The sequence below is a fragment of the Coregonus clupeaformis genome, chromosome 28 (assembly GCF_020615455.1).
Source record: "Coregonus clupeaformis isolate EN_2021a chromosome 28, ASM2061545v1, whole genome shotgun sequence".
NCBI lineage: Eukaryota > Metazoa > Chordata > Actinopteri > Salmoniformes > Salmonidae > Coregonus > Coregonus clupeaformis.
Window position 1 is genome coordinate 30,462,098 of NC_059219.1, and position 20,449 is coordinate 30,482,546.

The 20,449-nt window shown below is 45.5% G+C and overlaps 1 protein-coding gene across 1 annotated transcript in view; it reads left to right on the top strand.

The window, feature by feature from the left end:
* LOC121543602 (semaphorin-3C-like) overlaps positions 1-20,449 on the top strand; it is a 55,836-nt gene that overhangs the window by 23,115 nt on the left and 12,272 nt on the right. The window contains exons 3-11 of the mRNA XM_041853613.2: positions 10,428-10,588; positions 11,500-11,562; positions 13,893-14,012; positions 15,246-15,336; positions 16,554-16,673; positions 16,936-17,078; positions 17,211-17,325; positions 17,917-17,986; positions 19,525-19,669. Of these exons, the coding sequence (XP_041709547.1) occupies positions 10,428-10,588; positions 11,500-11,562; positions 13,893-14,012; positions 15,246-15,336; positions 16,554-16,673; positions 16,936-17,078; positions 17,211-17,325; positions 17,917-17,986; positions 19,525-19,669 (1,028 nt within the window). The remainder of the gene's footprint in view (positions 1-10,427; positions 10,589-11,499; positions 11,563-13,892; positions 14,013-15,245; positions 15,337-16,553; positions 16,674-16,935; positions 17,079-17,210; positions 17,326-17,916; positions 17,987-19,524; positions 19,670-20,449) is intronic.

Consider the following 20,449-nt stretch of genomic DNA (forward strand, 5'->3'; position numbering starts at 1 on the left):
GGAGAGAAGTGGCTTCCTCGCTGCCCTTCTTGGCACCAGGCCATCCTCCAAAAGTCTTCACCTCACTGTGTGTGCAGATGCACTCACACCTACCTGCTGCCATTCCTGAGCAAGCTCTGCACTGGTGGTGCCCCGATCCCGCAGCTGAATCAACTTTAGGAGATGGTCCTGGCACTTGCTGGACTTTCTTGGGCGCCCTGAAGCCTTCTTCACAACAATTGAACCTCTCTCCTTGAAGTTCTTGATGATCCAATAAATGTTTGATTTAGGTGCAATCTTACTAGCAGCAATATCCTTGCCTGTGAAGCCCTTTTTGTGCAAAGCAATGATGACGGCACGTGTTTCCTTGCAGGTAACCATGGTTAACAGAGGAAGAACAATGATTTCAAGCACCACCCTCCACTCACCTGTGTTAACGAGAGAATCACTGAAATAATGTCAGCTGTTCCTTTTGTGGCAGGGCTGAAATGCAGTGGAAATGTTTTTTGGGAGATTAAGTTCATTTTCATGGCAAAGAGGGACTTGCAATTAATTGCAATTAATCTGATCACTCTTCATAAAATTCTGGAGTATATGCAAATTGCCATCATAAAAACTGAGGCAGCAGACTTTGTGAAAATTAATATTTGTGTCATTCTCAAAACTTTTTACCATGTCTAACTAAATGCTTACTTGCATTCTCAACATTGCAACAAGAATAAGATATACAGTTGAAGTCGGAAGTTTACATACACTTAGGTTGGAGTCATTAAAACTCGTTTTTCAACCACTCCACAAATGTGTTGTTAACAAACTATAGTTTTGGCAAGTCGGTTAGGACATCTACTTTGTGCATGACACAAGTAATTTTTCCAACAATTGTTTACAGACAGATTATTTCACTTATAATTCACTGTATCACAATTCCAGTGGGTCAGAAGTTTACATACACTAAGTTGACTGTGCCTTTAAACAGCTTGGAAAATTCCAGAAAATGATGTCATGGCTTTAGAAGCTTCTGATAGGCTAATTGACATCATTTAAGTCAATTTGAGGAGTACCTGTGGATATATTTCAAGGCTTACCTTCAAACTCAGTGCCTCTTTGCTTGACATCATGGGAAAATCCAAAGAAATCAGCCAAGACCTCAGAAAAAAAATTGTAGACCTCCACAAGTCTGGTTCATCCTTGGGAGCAATTTCCAAATGCCTGAAGTTACCACGTTCATCTGTACAAACAATAGTATGCAAATATGAACACCATGGGACCACACAGCCTTGTGAAGATGCTGGAGGAAACAGGTACAAAAGTACAGTGGGGAGAATAAGTATTTGATACACTGCCGATTTTGCAGTTTTCCTACTTACAAAGCATGTAGAGGTCTGTAATTTTTATCATAGGTACACTTCAACTGTGAGAGACGGAATCTAAAACAAAATCCAGAAAATCACATTGTATGATTTTTAAGTAATTCATTTGCATTGTATTGCATGACATAAGTATTTGATCACCTACCAACCAGTAAGAATTCCGGCTCTCACAGACCTGTTAGTTTTTCTTTAAGAAGCCCTCCTGTTCTCCACTCATTACCTGTATTAACTGCACGGTTTGAACTCATTACCTGTAAAAAGACACCTGTCCACACACTCAATCAAACAGACTCCAACCTCTCCACAATGGCCAAAACCAGAGAGCTGTGTAGCAGGACATCAGGGATAAAATTGTAGACGTGCACAAGGCTGGGATGGGCTACAGGACAATAGGCAAGCAGCTTGGTGAGAAGGCAACAACTGTTGCGCAATTATTAGAAAAATTGAAGAAGTTCAAGATGACGGTCAATCACCCTCGGTCTGGGGCTCCATGCAAGATCTCACCTCGTGGGGCATCAATGATCATGAGGAAGGTGAGGGATCAGCCCAGAACTACACGGCAGGACCTGGTCAATGACCTGAAGAGAGCCGGGACCACAGTCTCAAAGAAAACCATTAGTAACACACTACGCCGTCATGGATTAAAATCCTGCAGCGCACGCAAGGTCCCCCCTGCTCAAGCCAGCGCATGTCCAGGCCCGTCTGAAGTTTGCCAATGACCACCAGGATGATCCAGAGGAGGAATGGGAGAAGGTCATGTGGTCTGATGAGACAAAAATATAGCTTTTTGGTCTAAACTCCACTCGCCATGTTTGGAGGAAGAAGAAGGATGAGTACAACCCCAAGAACACCATCCCAACCGTGAAGCATAGAGGTGGAAACATCATTCTTTGGGGATGCTTTTCTGCAAAGGGGACAGGACGACTGCACCCGTATTGTGGGGAGGATGGATGGGGCCATGTACGCGAGATCTTGGCCAACAACCTCCTTACCTCAGTAAGAGCATTGAAGATGGGTCGTGGCTGGATCTTCCAGCATGACAACGACCGAAACACACAGCCAGGGCAATCCAAGAAGTGGCTCCGTAAGAAGCATCTCAAGGTCCTGGAGTTGCCTAGCCAGTCTCCAGACCTGAACCCAATCGAAAATCTTTGGAGGGGAGCTGAAAGTCCGTATTGTCCAGCGACAGCCCGGAAACCTGAAGGATCTGGAGATGGTCTGTATGGAGGAGTGGGCCAAAATCCCTGCTGCAGTGTGTGCAAACCTGGTCAAGACCTACAGGAAACGTATGATCTCTGTAATTGCAAACAAAGGTTTCTGTACCAATATTAAGTTCTGCTTTTCTGATGTATCAAATACTTATGTCATGCAATAAAATGCAAATGAATTACTTAAAAATCATACAATGTGATTTTCTGGATTTTTGTTTTAGATTCCGTCTCTCACAGTTGAAGTGTACCTGATAAAAATTACAGACCTCTACATGCTTTGTAAGTAGGAAAACCTGCAAAATCGGCAGTGTATCAAATACTTGTTCTCCCCACTGTATCTATATCAACAGTAAAACGAGTCCTATATCGACATAACCTGAAAGGCCGCTCAGCAAGAAGAAGCCACTGCTCCAAAACCGCCATAAAAAAGCCAGACTACGGTTTGCAACTGCACATGGGGACAAAGATCGTACCTTTTGGAAAAATGTCCTTTGGTCTGATGAAACAAAAATACAACTGTTTGGCCATAATGACCATTGTTATGTTTGGAGGAAAAGGGGGAACGTTTGCAAGCCGAAGAACACCATCCCAACCGTGAAGCACGAGGGTGGCAGCATCATGCTCTGGGGGTGCTTTGCTGCAGGAGGGACTGGTGCACTTCACAAAATAGATGGCATTATGAGGAAGGAACATTTATGTGGATATATTGAAGCAACATCTCAAGACATCAGTCAGGAAGTTAAAGCTTGGTCACAAATGGGTCTTCCAAATGGACAATGACCCCAAGCATCCTTCCAAAGTTGTGGCAAAATGGCTTAAGTACAACAAAGTCAAGGTATTGGAGTGGCCATCACAAAGCCCTGACCTCAATCCTATAGAACATTTGTGGGCAGCACTGAAAAAGCGTGTGCGAGCAAGGAGGCATACAAACCTGACTCAGTTACACCAGCTCTGTCAGGAGTAAAGGGCCAAAATTCACCCAACTTATTGTGGGACGCTTGTGGAAGGCTACCCGAAACGTTTGACCCAAGTTAAACAATTTAAAGGCAATGCTACCAAATACTAATTGAGTGTATGTAAACTTCTGACCCACTGGGAATGTGATTAAATAAATAAAAGCTGAAATAAATCATTCTCTCTAAAATTATTTGGACATTTCACATTCTTAAAATAAAGTGGTGATCCTAACAGGGAATTTTTACTAGGATTAAATGTCAGGAAATGTGAAAATCTGAGTTTAAATGTATTTGGCTAAGGTGTATGTAAACTTCAGACTTCAACTGTAGATGTTAAGAATACGACTGCAAAGTAAATGGCCGTAGAATAGAATAAACATTTTAGCATAAGTATAATACATGAAGGCACAATTTATAGTCCAATATTGACACTCCCTCTGGTCTCATGGGGCCTGTAGTCTGTAGCTGAACTGACAGTAAAAATACATTGATTTAGTATCTGCGGGCGGGGTGAAGGGGTAACTGGAGGACTGGTTAGTTGAAAGGTCGTGAGAGGCCCTGGGGGGGGTTGGTGGGATGCTGTGGCAGGTGAAGAAGAGGCCAGGTGCTAATTAAGGCTAATGCTAGATAGTGTGATGGACAGGTTGGTTGGCGTCTCCGGTTTCAGACTCCTGGAGGGAATATTACCAAACTCCGCTGCAGCGCAGGTCATCCGTGTAACGAAGACTGCTCTGACGCTGGTGCTGGTGCTGAGTAACCTCACCCTGCAGAGTCTCAGAGAACCACACTCTCACTGCCAAGGAGAAAGATTACTATATACCCTCCTGTCATTCCCTTGTGTCCTACCCTTGTGTCCTACACAGTGAAGATGGAGTGGCCTCTGCATAAAAAATCAATGATAGAGAAGTCATACCAAAAGCTAATAGGCGAATAGGCATCCTACATATGACCGTGAGATTCCCATGACATTATGTCTGGAGACTGGTAGATAATGCAGTAACTTATAGACAACTGTGGGATGATGACATTGGATGGGATGAGAGTTAGTCAGCCGAGTGGTTGTCCCTCTTCCTGACAAGAAGTCACTGTATGTCTATGGAGAGGAGTGTGTTGACGCTTGAGCGGTGAGAGTGTGTGCTCCTGCTCCTCTTGCCTGGCCGAGAATGTGGAAAATGTCAGTTAGACAGACAGCCAGACGACTCTGTCGCCCTGCACTGACCACTCTGGGTGGTCCCTCTCTACGGGGGGGGGATGAGGAGGAGACCATGCGCTGGCACGATACCCAACCCATCCCCTCTGCTTTACCTGCCTATATACCACCTGCCAAATCACTGTATACAGTAGAGGTACTATAGTCTAGGCCTATATCCCCATGGAGATGGAAGTAATGTCCTAGTGCGAGTCAGCGCCATTTTGTGTCCCCAGAGCCAGATCAAAGTTTTTAGTTGCCAGGATAAAGGTTGTGAGTGGCGCAGTATGTGTGAATGTACCAACATTGTATTAGAGGAGTGTAGCCATGCACAACTGAACCCAAGGAGCTGTGGCATTGTCCTCACAAAGAGCACCGACATTTGGCAAGACGTCTAAAGTCAGACCTTTATAAAGAAACCCACTCCATCTTCAGTCGGTACATGAATCAGTGGGCGGGGGTGTACTAAGCCCATGCTTCAATATTTATCAAGGCGAGTGATTGGGGTTCGCCAACTCCTGCCCCTGACAACAGTTGAACACAGGTCCTATTTGCCAAAAATAGACGATGCCTCATTTGCATGTGGTTAATTAATTCATGATGGCCTTTGAGGGTGCGGCCCATTGAAAAGGACTGCATTGAATCTGAGACACAAAGGGAGGTTTGTGATTGGCCGCCTGCCCAGCTCTGTGGTGTTAATGGCGTCTGAAGACCTCTGGGCCTTTGGCTGAGGTAGCCAACATCCAGCAAGAACTCACACTCCACAAGCCTAGTTAACCATTTAACCTAGTCTAGCTTTTCAGTACTCCTATGAGTAGAGTGGATTAAATCTTGGTTGAGTAGACTTGGTTCTCTAAACGGCCCCAGATAAAGCCTTGGCTCGAAGCAACCTGTACCATGTACAGCATCCACATTAGGAAGTTGTCAGTTGTCACAATGCCGTAATCCTGATCCTTTGATACCTCTCCTACCTCTCTGTGCACCTGACCGTGCCTGGACACAGCTGGACTACAGGTGTCATGGCTCAGTACAGCCTGAAGGTGTCAGTCCCCAGCTGGTGCCCCCCACAGAGAGAAAGGGAGAGTAGAATGAGCCTGTCAGGGTGTCTCAGTGGACCAACCAGCACAGACTGCTAGCTCCACGTCCTTAAACCAAATCTTGGAGGGGACCCACATAGTCATCGCTCTTGTAAAAGCCAGAGAGCGTACTTTCCAGCGGCGCTGAATCTCTCTTTTTACGATCCTGCAATGTGATAAACCGCTTCTTGTATGGCGAGCCAAACCCAAAACACCACTGGCTTGTTTACTGGTGGGGACCATGGTGGAGGCCCGCTACTTTGATCAGCCAAACAAATGGGAGAGTTAGTCTGTCATTCCGTGTTATGGGTTTTCACTTCGCCGGAGGGAAACTTCTTATTCTCTGTGGTGGCACCATTCCCGTCTCCCTCCCCCTCAATGTAATCACAGCATCATGAAACAAGACAAGGCCTATTCCATCTACATTTAAAAAATTGTGAAATGAACACTGCAGTCTCTTCCAAGATTTTAATTACAGTAAAAACCATCATGGGCGGAATCACAAGTCCCTGCTGCTGCCCAAATCGTTCACTTAGATTCTACAGACTGACATCACAACTGTTTTGTTCCTTTTGTACAGTACTATGTGGTATGCAGGAGGGTTGTTGCCTTTCTCTCCTAGCATACAAAGACGTGTGTTCTTGAACGATCAACTCCTCCCTTAGTTTACAGAAGACTCATTTATAGGGAATTATGATCAAAGCTTGTAATCGAGTCATATCACGAGATGTTCCTGGTGGGTACATTTTAGACTAGATTAAAAGTCTGCTGTCTAAAACAGCCTTGGATTTGCCCTCCGTGCAGGGTTAACTGGACAGGGGATCAATGCAAATGTAAATCGAAGGTGTGTTAATAAGATAATGAAATATAGATCATCTGAGATCCTGCTGTAATGTCAAGGTGAATGTGTATTCATTAGTTACATTATCACCACCGAGGATCTCTGACCTGCTGTCTTGGGTGACCTCTAGTATGGATTTATATATGGGTTTTAGTCTTGCATGCGAAATATGTAGACAACACTCAGACTAGATAACATCTGCGGTTGCTCTGCGGCAGTGTACGACCATGCGAAGACCGCAACCCACCACCACTCTTAAATATTGAATGACCGTTGTGGTCTCTTGGCCCCTACAAAAGGTTTTTGTGCCGGTTCCGCTTGACCAAGCTCTCACAAATGAAGCACTCTTCAAAGGGGACTAGAGGTATTACGGTGCAGTCACCTGCAGCGGTCGGCTGCTCTGCCAACCTGCTGTCCACTACATGGATGACCGCTCCTGGTCAGAATGCTATACCTGCACAGCGGAGCCCCCATGGGTAAACGCTCACAGTTAAAGTGAACTCGGGAGTCCTACCAGGAGGCACATGGGGGAAGGTGCGGCCCACCTGCCCACATAAATAATAGACTACCCACTATCCTCTACTCTGTCCTCACCACTGTTCTGCGTTCTCCTCCTGTGTTCTGTAATGAGGGCAGACATGTTTTTGTATCCTGTCCATGATGCCTAAACAACTAGGGATACGCCATTTCATCATCACAGTCATCACCACAGCAGCTCAACCTACATACCAGACCTCCCCAACGTCTAACTGTTAAGGGTGGTGTCCTCCCATTTTACGATCCCCTGAATACTTCAACTGAGCCAATAACACTGACCAACATTCTTACTCATTTTGTTTAACAGTCATAGCCAGTTTATCCTCAAGCCACATCTGAGTGTACATCAACGGCACCACCCATAGCAGACTGGACCGACAAGGACGCTTTAGCCAATGATATCCACAAACACTTATGATATACTCAGGATCTCTGCTGGTGATGGCATCACAGTGGAACGCAGGCTAAACCCATGACTAATAAATCACATGTGGCTAGTGAATATTAGTACAACCTCATGGATTTATAATTCATTGTGATGAGAGAATATGGGAGCTCCCATTTCATATGTTGGTTTTGAATAAAGAGCATGGGTTTGTCAACCAAATGATTTCTATGGCAACAGACAGTACTGTACATGTATCACCCACTGTCCTCAAATGCTTTAAGCGATACTTCTGGGACTCATTATTACTAAAGTATGACAGCCATTATATTGCTTAAGGATTGCTTTGATTAAATAGCATTCTTCATTTTTCTCAAGAAAACAATTCCACAGCTACGTATTAATGTTATGGTGTCAAAAGCTTAACTCGTCCCACAAGGATGACCTCCGATCCCATCAGGTCAAAGGTTAATGGCTAGTAGAATAAACATCCACAGACTTGCCTGCCACCATCTCTCTTTGTAAGCCTACCTCATTATAAATTAGACACATGTTAAATTGTGCAAATCCAATGTATCTCAGGCAGCAAATGGTAGAGAAAACACTTGAAGTGAGTCTTGATGTTTCCCTCAGAGAGTGCAGGTTCACGACACTAACTGCTATTGTGACATTGTGATAGAAGGCTGTAATGCTTACCCAGGCATGACTCATGTGTTTCCTGCTGGGGTCATGATGAGCAGACAGACACTGGATCCCATGGTATGCACCAGAGGCTCGCCTCACCGTGGATCAGCTGGGTGGCGGGGTCATATGACACACGCCTGCCGCGCTGTTTCCCCCCAAAACAGTGGACTTAGTTAGGGCTTCCACCCACGGGAGGAAACATGAGTCTCCAATTCCTCCACTGAGAAAACAATAGAGTTAATGATAATAATAACAGTTATTTCACCCGGGCCGCCTCAACCCACACCCCTCTGAACAATTTGTTCCCCTTGTGGAATGTTCCAGAGGGACAATATGGATAGAATCAGACTGTACCAAGAGCATTGACTTTAGGGGGGATTCCAGATCCACATTAAGCAGAGCTACAATAAACCCTTCTGTAAACAGGCATAATTAGTAAGTGAGAGTCAGCACCTTTTGCTCCAGGAAAAACAGAAGCAGGAGCCCGCAGGCTTGTAAACTGAACTCTCCTTTCCCTCAAGCATAAGAAAAATATAAAATAAAACCCTTTCCAAGAAGGTCTTTAAATCTCTCCCCTGCCTGCTTATTCTGGAGGGATGTAGGTAAGAGAGTGGTTTTGCCTGTGGTTTGGAGTAAAGCATGGTTTTAATTAGTTCTTATAGTTACTCCTTCACCCCTGGTGACACGCCTGGCTTCCCTGTTCTCTGGCTGAGCTGCCGTTGAACATCTTTAGTCCTGATGAGCCGAAGGCTTGAGCTAACCTAATATCACCCTGAGCCCAATGCGACGCTTGTCACGATCGTCGGGAACAGAAGACCAAGGCGCAGCGTTGAAGGCGAACATAGTTTTTATTTAATGATTACACTAACAAAACAACAAACGATAACGTGACGTCCTCGGTCTAACACAAACCACACTGGAACAAGATCCCACAAACACTGTGGGAACACAGCCTGTCTAAATATGGTTCCCAATCAGAGACAACCAGCAACAGCTGACACTCGTTGCCTCTGATTGAGAACCACTCTGGCCAACATAGACATACATGAACTAGAAAAACAAAGAACACTCACACCCTGGCTCAACATACAAGCCTCCCCAGAGCCAGGGCGTGACAACGCTATCTCCTAGGCTCTAAAGCTTTGGAGATGTGATGTTCTCCTTCTTTGTCGAGAGGTTCCCTTTATTAAATGCACGTTGGCTTATTAGAGTTTGACAAGGGCCTTCGTATTAGATTTGAGTCTGGTGGAAACAAAGCATATTTTGTGTGTGTGTTCTTCATTAGGCGCTGTGAGATGATGCTCATGCCTAAAATTATACATGATTCACCAACCGACTGCTTTCTGCTTTTTTAACAATATCGCCTAACTTGATTTATCTACATATGATTGGGGCGTATGATATGAGGATGCTTATAGAGGTATGTCAAGATCAATAGAGTGAAGAGGCGTGGGAAATGGTACTTATTCATGTAAACAACTCTATTTTTATTCCATACTGCAACAGCACTAAACACACATCCATGACCAGAAAGAGAGGGGGAGGGGAGGCACTGAAAAACAGCTTTCATTCAGGATAAAAGGGCCCCGACCTCAAAAGCAATGTGCGATACTATTGAATAGAATAATAGAAGTGACTTTAGCCTGGAGGCCTGAAGGAGAGCATAGCCAACCTGTTTGTAGATTAGCGAGAGAAGACAGAGGAAGAAGGGGATATATAGCCTGGATGAACTTGCTCTCAACTCCTCCACTCCTGCCCCCTCTCAATAGTGATTGAAAAAGTGATGAATATGCATGAGTTTGGCATAGACAGTGAAGGCCTTTGATGGTTTGGGTGGAGAGCTCTCCCTCTCTGGATGCTTAGAGACAGGGGATGTTTACTTCATCCTTCTAGCTTTAGGACAATAAGGGCTTTTACAGTAGCTGGTCGGTCAGAGAGACAACCAAGTAAATGGTTTTTCCACAGATCTCTTTTGCTCACCATGACTGTCCAGTGTTCATAAAGTGGCTGGACTTGAGTGGAAAGTTGAAAGTTGTTTTGTGTGGTATCTACTGCATGCGTTGCAAAATGGATGCAATCACCTTTATGCACTTGTTGTTTAGTCAGTGTTAGCTGACTTGGTATAGTCCTACTGTAAATGTTACAGATTCCCCATTATTTCCCACCGTAACATTTTCCCTCTGTTTGTGTATCCCCCAGACCTGCAGGCGTCCCAGACGGTGGAGTTCTACAGTCTTTCAGATAAGGCCATGGACTACAGGATCCTGTTGATGGATGAGGACCAGGACAGGATGTATGTAGGCTGTAAGGACCATGTCCTGTCCATGGACATCAACAACATCACCCATGGGACACTCAAGGTGAGGTCCTCTTAGCAGTCCATTAAACTGCTAAGAGGATTTTTCCTTACAGCATCAGTGAAATGTTTAGTTGATCATTGTTTGTTGTGATAGTATTGTAAGTAGAGCATGAATATACCGGGAAACTGACTTCATCTGCCTTACAATATGATAGTATGATGATATGATCGTATGATGACTCATAACTCCCTGTCCGATGCCAACATGACTTCCATTACTTTCCATCCTATTTATCAGGCTCTCACTAAAGGAGACAAAATGACGATCTCATTTAGCTTTCCTTGCATGTGACAGATCATGGCTGAATACATTATGCTAATTATTCAAGAACAGTAATGGTGGTAATTAAATTATAATAAAGTACATTTTCTATGCTAGATCACACCCATTTCATGGAGCAAAATGTATGACATATATCAGTGGTGTTTGATGCAGTTCTGTGATGCAGTAGCAGAAGTTCCCTGCTAATTGTATCTCTGTGTGCAGTGAGGGAGCTACCCTGTCTATAACTGACAGGCGTGAAGAGGAGAACAGATAGGAATGCATTTAGTTCACCCCAGAGAGTGCTGTAGCACATCCATTTGCAAAGTAATTGCCTGATACGTTCCCAGCATTAGACCCTTCAAGCACCTCACAGGTTTGGAAATATAGCATTTACTGGAGACAAGTTATCATCATTATTGGGAAGTTCACTACAGAGTAGGGCACCCATATTAGGAAGTCACTACAGTGTGTGAAGTTTGTCAGTTTGCTTCAGAGTCTGTTTATTTCTGTTCAATATGTTCTCATCTCTTCCTTCCTTCTGCTCCCACAAGCTGTCCCTGGTTTCTGGGTAGTTTTTTCCCAGCTTTCCAAGAAGACCAGGATGTGCAATGGTCCCTAATGAAGCTGTTTTCTGTGTTTCTCACCAGGTGTTTTGGCCTGCATCTGTTAGCAAGATTGAGGAATGCCAAATGGCTGGCAAGGACCCCACGGTAAGAACACTAACACTCAATATGTAGCACTAACCGCTAACTAAATCCACTGAAAGTCATGTGTGATGCTAACTGCTAATTAAATGAATGAACACACTGTTCTGATGTCTCTGGTCCTTTTCCATGAGCATGTGTTAGCATGTTAGCATCTTGGGTTCCAAACACGTGGGGCTGCAGATGTGGAGTTGAGGAGAGCCATTGACTCCTCCTGGCATTCCTTATGTTAGTCGATAGGAGAATGAGGTGTAGGAGTGCTCAAATCCACCCCAGAGAAAATATACAAGCATCAAAGCAGTACGCTAACCACTGTGACTGACAACAGATCTCATAACCTGGCCTAATCCCTTACTGCTTGTCTTTTGTATTAGCGTATAGAACATTGACAACCTCAAAACTCCTGAGTGGCGCAGCGGTCTAAGGCACTGCATCTCAGTGCTAGAGGTGTCACTACAGACCCTGGTTCGATTCCAGGCTGTATCACAATCCGGCCGTGATTGAGTGTCCCATAGGGGGGTGCACAATTGGCCCAGCGTCGTCCGGGTTTGGCCGGGGTAGGCCGTCATTGTAAATAAGAATTTGTTCTTAACTGACTTGCCTAGTTAAATAAAGGTTAAATAAATAAAAAATAAAAAAATAAAACAACAGCAGCTGGTGATTCAGTTTTCTGTAACTAATTAGGCTGTTTTGCATGTCAGGACAAAAGTTCTGTAATTCATCTGTTTAGACTGTTTTTGTTCCATTGTTTTTATTGGACTGTGTTGGCCTGTTTTTATATGGACTGTGACTTCAAAGGCATGCATGTGGTGTACTGTTATGGAGCTAGTAGCTGTAGTTAGTAACAACAGCAACCATGGCAGAGAGCTGTGGTCTTGTACAGTACTATAGTGTAGGATCATAGTCTGGTGCTGTAGGAGTAGAGAAGAAGCTGTTTCCAGTCAGTGGAGGGTGATTAGTGCTGCCTAGAGTAATGGCTCCAGGTCTGTGGACAGCCTCGCACAAATATTTGGCTGAGCCGTCTCTGTCCCTGGTGGTCGGCTTACCTCCCTCCTCTCCTGCTCCTCGACTCTGTCATCCCTCTCTTCCACAGCCCTGCCTGGTCTCCCTCTCTTCCACAGCCCTGCCTGGTCTCTCTCTTGCAGTTTCAGCCTCTCCCCTCTCTCTCGCTCTACTCTTACTGTCTCGCTCTACCCCTCACTCACTCTTTCTTTCTTTCTTTCTTTCTCTCTCTCTGTTTAAACTCTGTTTTTATAATGCCGTTTCTCCTGGACATTTTATTTGTGTTCCTGAATCGCAGCCCTTGTCAGTTTGTTATGGTTACCCTCCTGATGTGTATATATTCAATTCCTCCTTTAGGATAGAATCTGGGGGTCACCGGGCCTCCAGACTACGACCACACATTGTTAAGCACTCCTCCAGTGCTTAACAATGTGTGGCATTTGGGGAGGAATATTCCTTTATTGTATGTATAAAAGCTTGAGATTGATTAAATCCATGTTTAAAAGTTCCCTCACTGTGTGATCCTCTCCTAAAGGCCATCCTCCTGGTTTTAAATCCCCTACTACAGTTGCTCTGATATGAGCAGACAGTGGGGGGTGTAGAGTTGGAGGGTGTCGTCTGAGGGGTGTTTATATGCTAGGAGGAGAGAAAGAGGGAATGAAAGAGAAAGTGAAAAAGTGAGAGAGGGAATGAAGGGTGTGTACTGTTGGACGTATCGTTGTTTTTCTCGGTGGAGTTGGTGTGCGGAGTGTGAGCGGCCGCAGCTGCCCCGTTTCCGTGGGGATGGCCAAGTTCCTAATGGCTCCCCGGGTGCTCCTCACTCCTCTCCTCCACTGGCTCGCTCCGCAGTCTGAATTTTTATTACGCACAAAGCCCAGTGCTCCGGCCACTCCCACCTCATGCTGAAGAGGGAAAGATCTCGATTGGATCTGTAATCAGATCACAGGGCTGTGTATACTCAGCCCTGGAGACGGGGCTTTGACAAAATATCAATTTCACTGTTGACACGCTTTTTTCCACTCTACCAGTGCCAGGGAGCAAACTGGAAATAGCTATTCTGATTGTGCTTCATGACAGTATATAAGTAGCAAGTGAGGAAAGTTGGAATAACATTGGTAGCTAACCATTTGGAACTGTGTAATTGTTCTTTATGAATCATAGGCCCTGATCAATCAAAACTTGGCCACTTAACTTGACCATTCTCAACAATTGCAGTCTGGAAGGATTTTGCTGTTGAACATGCAATATTGCATGATAGATTGATTTGACTGATGTATGGATACTTTGGTGATTCCATACATGTACTAACCAATTTCCTCACCACCCCTCTGCAGCATGGATGTGGGAACTTCATCCGGGTGGTCCAGCCGTTCAACAGAACGCATCTGTTCATCTGTGGGAGTGGTGCCTTCAGTCCTGTCTGTGCCTTCATCAACAGGGGCAGGAGACCAGAGGTTAGTATGCTCCTTGACCTATAGTCAGATCATGACCACGATGCTAGACTTCACCTACAGTACAGTCTCTACCACCATATTCTCATACAAATGGACATTCCTGTGGTGATATGTGGTTATTGCTGAAACTAAAGCTTGGTAAGTCTACGGCTGGGCGTCTGCTTCTGAAACCAAACTACAGGATTTGTAATGTTTCATCTGGGGCAAGAGGAAGTCTGTCTCGATCCAAGACATCCTCAGGAAAGCAGCCATGACAGTTGAGGTTAGCCTTGTGTGTCAGTCTCTCTGAGACAGAGAAGAGAGGGATGGAGTAGAAGAGGAGGAGCTGTCTGCCCCGGTCTCTGGTCACCCGGCCCTGGAAACGAGAGCGGGAAACCCCTCCAGGAGAAAAGCGCTCACTGAACTCACTGGCAGTTGCAGCAGTCTGCAGCGCCTGCCAAACGCTAATCGGCACAGAGCTCTTTCTGCAGTATGGTGTCTTTGTCATTAAAGCAGCATTGCTCTGTTTTTCCCCTCAGCCAATGCTTGGATGTGTCAGTATCGTGTCTCAGACTGGGTCTGCTAACCGTAACAAGCTGCTATTGTGGGACTTTGACACGCAACTCCCTGGGCTCTTTGGCCCCTAAGCGTGTGTCACGTTGCATGGGAGCCTAGTGAGGAGGATGTCAGTGTCACAGACAGGTCACCCTTGTGTGAGTGTGTTGCCGTTCAGACCCTGTGATGAAAGGCCACGGTTCGCCGCCAGAGCCAAAGGGAATGAGGCAGAGTCCAAATCTTCACGCACCACTTGGAGAGCAGCCGCGCTTTTCTGGAGAACGTCCCTGGGCTGACAGCGCCTCCTTCCACTTCATTCCCCCAGTCAGAGCTGTCGAAGTGTGGGTCGAACCAAACCGGGGGATGGGACGGGGGGATTTTCCGCTGACCGCAGAGATTGTAATGCCGGATTATCCATTTCACTGTGAGGGGTGGCAGAGGGCCAGGTCTGAGATGGAATCACAGCATCTCTGCCCATCGGAGGACATTCCTCCCTAATGGAAGGTTATTTTAATGTCGCATACAGATCAGTAAAGGTAAAGTCCAGCGCAGGCTTTGTAACTCTTTAAACCAGAGGGAAAAAACCTTAAGAACATTTGGAATGCTCATAATCTCATATTCGTTGCTAAAAAGAACGGAGGGTAGAATTCCGCCAAACTCCCATATAAAATCTATTATTTACATTTTCTTTTCCTGCAGGAGCAGGTGTTCCACATTGACTCCAGAGCGGAATCTGGGAAGGGAAGGTGCTCCTTCAATCCTAGAGTCAACACCGTCTCCGTCATGCTTAGTAAGTTCTCTCTCCCTCTGTTGGCTCTATGTATGTCCCTGCAGCACGCATCATACAAAAACACAACCCGCTATACTTCTCCACCCTATGGTTAACCAAACTCCCAACCCCACTTATCGGTGACCCTGCCGTGGGTCGGACTGCACACCCTCGTCACTCTGTGTCATCTTTTGGTCTCTGATTGGTTGCCTGGTGTCAAGTTGCTGACGAAACAGCCCGAGTCACCGCGTCGCACGCACAACATGCCTTTCTGACACCCGAGCGCCGTGGCGTCAGCAGCCTTACCCATCATCAGCCCCTCAAGCCCAGCCCGGGAAATCTGGTCACAAGGAGAGGGTTGGCAGAGAGGAGGGGTAGTGGTGGCAGAGAGGAGGGTTAGTGGTACCAGAGAGGGGGACTCTGAGTCACACTAGGGGACAATCAGGTCTGTGTCTGGGCTAGATAAAAGGCTCTATCTCCATACTGAACCCCTCATATAAGCCAGTGCTGTCTGGGGGATGTTGACACCACTGCTCCACTCAGAGCAGTTAACCACATACATATACATACACACACTCACACTTGGACCTGAGCCATACCGCCAGAGTACAGGCTGCTGCATGCTGGGCTGATGGAATGATGAAGTGACAGAGTAATGGAATGATGAAATGCACAGAGGGTATGGAGAGAGGAAACAAAGAGAGAGGGAGAGAGCGGGCTCACAGCCAGGGTCATTAGCAGAGTACAGGGAGATCAAATACTATGGCTGTATATCCACTGTTGGCTCCATTACTGTTTAATGTCACCATTCCCTCTCCACAGTGATGTACTGTCTCTGGTAGATCAATCCATCACCATTGAATTCACTATTGAATATGAACCCAGAATTTCCATTGCTGTCAATGGAAATGGACACAGGCACATCTTTGTTCCATTGGCTGTTAATAGTCAGGGATTGATCTTGTCTTGCCAAGTCTTTAGGGTCAGGGGCTTGTGTGTGTGTGTGTGTGTGTGGGGGGGGGGGGTTCTGTTTGGTCAGATGGGAGTGAGATGGTTCAGCTGTGAGCCAGGGTTGTGTTCATTAGGGCACACCAAAGCAAAACTTTTCGCAATGGAAAATGTAAACAAGCTTTTCTTTGTGGACAAGTTCAGGTAGTACCTCCCCTGTTTCACTTCGTTTTCTTCCATGTTGTGCCTTAATGAACACAGCCCTGTAATGCGTCTCTGTTGTGCTCCAGACCAGGAGCTGTTCTCAGGCATGTACATAGACTTCATGGGGACGGACGCTGCCATCTTCAGGAGCCTCACCAGGAGGAACGCAGTGAGGACAGACCAGCACAACTCCAAGTGGCTGAGTGGTGAGCACATACAGCAGAAACATATGAAGTACATATACTCTACACCAGAGGTCTCCAACTGTGACCCTGAAGAGCTACAGGTTAGGCAGGCTTATGTTCCAGCCCTGCACGAACACATCTGTGTTAGTTGGAGACCCCCATTTAGTACATCAAATGTACTTCAACTACTTTGATACTGGTGCTGCATGTAAGGAAGATGTTGAGACATTGGACAGAATATGTTATGCTATAACATTTTAGCCTGTTAATTTATTTTCCATAGAACCCATCTTCATAGATGCCCAGTTAATCCCAGATGGATCGGATCCCAACGATGCTAAACTGTATTTCTTCTTCCGGGAGAGACTGACGGACAACAGTGGGAATACCAAGAACATCCACACCATGGTGGCTAGAGTGTGTCCTGTAAGTGTGTGTCCAGGAAGTGTGTGTGTCCAGGAAGTGTGTGTGTGTGCGTGCATGTACGTATGTGTGTGCGTGCATTGCATATGTGTGCATGCATGAGACATTAACATGCATCTCTTTCGATGTCTACAGAATGACATAGGTGGCCAGCGTAGCCTGGTGAATAAGTGGACCACGTTCCTGAAGGCCCGGATGGTGTGTTCCGTTCTGGAGGAGGACGGCACCGAGACACACTTTGACGAGCTCGGTGAGGAATACGCCAACACCTACTTACTGTATTTACCAAGGCCTGGAACATTCTATTCCAACCCAAACCACTTCTCCTGTTTACCTAGAACTAAACATCTCCCTGGCCAGTCTGTACAAATACCAATGTATCTCAGATTCTCAGGTGTTTTGGATTGTTTTTGATTATAAACAGGGTCTTTACACACACTTCTTGACCTGCTCCTCAGTATTGAAAGAACTCATGGTAGCACTTTATTTGGATTGTCCATCTGTGGATGCTCCACAGACTATTAGTAACATTTCAACTAACTATCTACTAACCATAGCCCTAACCTGAACCCTAACCCTTATTCTAAACCTAACCCTAACAAGCAGTTGCTTAGTAACAGATAGTTTGTTGATAGTATGATAATCCGAAATATCCAAATAAATAGTGACCCAATTCATCCCTTAGTATTATTTTAGTCTTCTGTGAGTCTATGGAGGTCTATCAACATGGACATTCATTAAATGAATCTCCACTTCAGACTCATCTATTCCGGGAATATTAAACGATAAGGTGCATGATTAACGTTGACTCCATAACACAACGTTGTGTTTTCCCTTCCAGAGAGTGTGTTTTTGCTGGAAACCGATCACCCCAAGAGCCTCCTGGTGTTCGGCGTCTTCACGTCCACAAGGTGAGGCCAACGGTAATATTGCTCAAGCATTAGTGACTATGCTGACTGGCGGGCAGCACCGGATATCACTAGGAATGATGCAGACATGACAGTAGCTCCTGGATAGAGACCTCCAGTATCACCTTATTGTAGCATACTCTAGTGATCTACATATAGCACCAGAGGAGGCTGGTGGGAGAAGCTATAGGAGGATGGGCTCATTGTAATGGCTGAAATGGAATAAATGGAACGGAGTCATACATGTGGTTTCCATATGTTTGATGCGTTTGATACTGTTCCATTTATTCCATTCCAGCCATTACAATGACCCCGTCCTCCTACAGCTCCTCCCACCAGCCTCCTCTGGTACTACAGTATTTGGCTCATTGACAGAACTTTACCATACCGTTCGCATTACATTTCCTGATGTCCTAGCAATACAGTTAGTGAGCTCTGTTTCCTTCCACAATGTTGACAGCAAGTTCATTATGCATGCGTATCACCATGTAGTACCCTGTTGGTTGCTATGGTCTACTATTACTGTATGTGGTAACCCAGACACTGTGTTCAATTAACTTCAGTCAACTTTATTTATTCTCAAGGGCTTTTGCAGGATGGCTACACGTGCCTGTTACCGTGTACTCACTGGTTTGCATCCACTAGGAACTAAACGGAAGCAAACACGCAGAAACAGGAAGGGAACTATCAATAAGAAACACTTTTTCTTTTTTACATTACAAAACGTTTTGCTACGGTGTGCACTAATGAATACAACCCTGGTTTCTTCAATCATCAAGGCTAATTGGGCAGCATCTAGATCAGGGTTACTCAACCTTCTGGCTATTGTAACCATGGACAGTGACCCTTCCATAAATCCCCATGATCCACTTGTAACCCAAGGAAACACTTGTAACCCAAGGAAACACTTGTAACCCAAGGAAACACTTGTAACCCAAGGAAACGCTTGTAACCCAAGGAAACACTTGTAACCCAAGGAGCAGATCAAGAGTAGATTAGCTTGACTTTCTGGCTGCGTCTCAAATGGCATCGCATTACCTTTATAGTGCACATCGTTTGAGCCGGCCCATAGGGCTCTGGTCTAAAGTAGTGCACTAAATAGGCAGTAGGGTGACTTTTGGGATTCATATTCTCTCTACAGCCAACACAAACAGTCTGTAGTCTCCGTGCAACGTTGTCATTCCTATCAGCACAATGTGTTTCTACCTCTCGCTCCTTCAGGCCTTCTCCTCTGTTTCCCTCACTGAACAAAGGCTCTCTCTGTATTACTGATGGTCATGTGGTTTTTAGGTCCGGTCCAAACCACATCATATCCTCATATCCTTCTGGGAATGGAGCAAGAATGGGGGAAGAGGGGCAAGTTGGGGTAGGGCAGACTAAGGTGGCAGTAAGCTTCACCCGGATTGGATGGCTTGGATATCCTATGAACAGCAAGGTTTAAAGGACTGTGATTTTTTAACTGGGTGGATCTGGGGGCTTCCTGGATGTCAGTTCTCCACATCACACTGACCGCCGGAATGTGTTTGTGTCGTTTCCCACAGCTCGGTGTTCAAGGGCTCGGCCGTGTGTGTCTACAACATGGCGGACATCTTGACAGTCTTCAACGGCCCGTTCGCACACAGGGATGGGCCAAACTTTCAGTGGGTGGCGTACCAGGGACGGATCCCCTACCCCCGGCCTGGAACAGTGAGTTTAGGGTCTAATATCCGTATTGAAATCAAAATAAGACAATTGCTCCAATGCAATGTACAGTTCCTTGTTGTTCTCCTGTATCTACAGTCGTGGTCAAAAGTTTTGATAATGACACAAGTATTGGTCTTCACAAAGTTTGCTGCTTCAGTGTTTTTAGATATTTTTGTCAGATGTTACTATGGTATACTGAAGTATAATTACAAGCATTCCATAAGTGTCAAAGGCTTTTATTGACAATTACATTACGTTTATGCAAAGAGTCAATATTTGTGTTGACCCTTCTTTTTCAAGACCTCTGCAATCCACCCTGGCATGCTGTCAATTAACTTCTGGGCCACATCCTGACTGATGGCAGCCCATTCTTGCATAATCAATGCTTGGAGTTTGTCAGAATTTGTGGGTTTTTGTTTGTCCACCCGCCTCTTGAGGATTGACCACAAGTTCTCAATGGGATTAAGGTCTGGGGAGTTTCCTGGCCATGGACCCAAAATGTCGATGTTTTGTTCCCCGAGCCACTTAGTTATCACTTTTGCCTTATGGCAAGGTGCTCCATCATGCTGGAAAAGGCATTGGTCGTCACCAAACTGTTCTTAGATGGTTGGGAGAAGTTGCTCTCGGAGGATGTGTTGGTACCATTCTTTATTCATGGCTGTGTTCTTAGGCAAAATTGTGAGTGAGCCCACTCCCTTGGCTGAGAAGCAACCCCACACATGAATGGTCTCAGGATGCTTTACTGTTGGCATGACACAGGACTGATGGTAGCGATCACCTTGT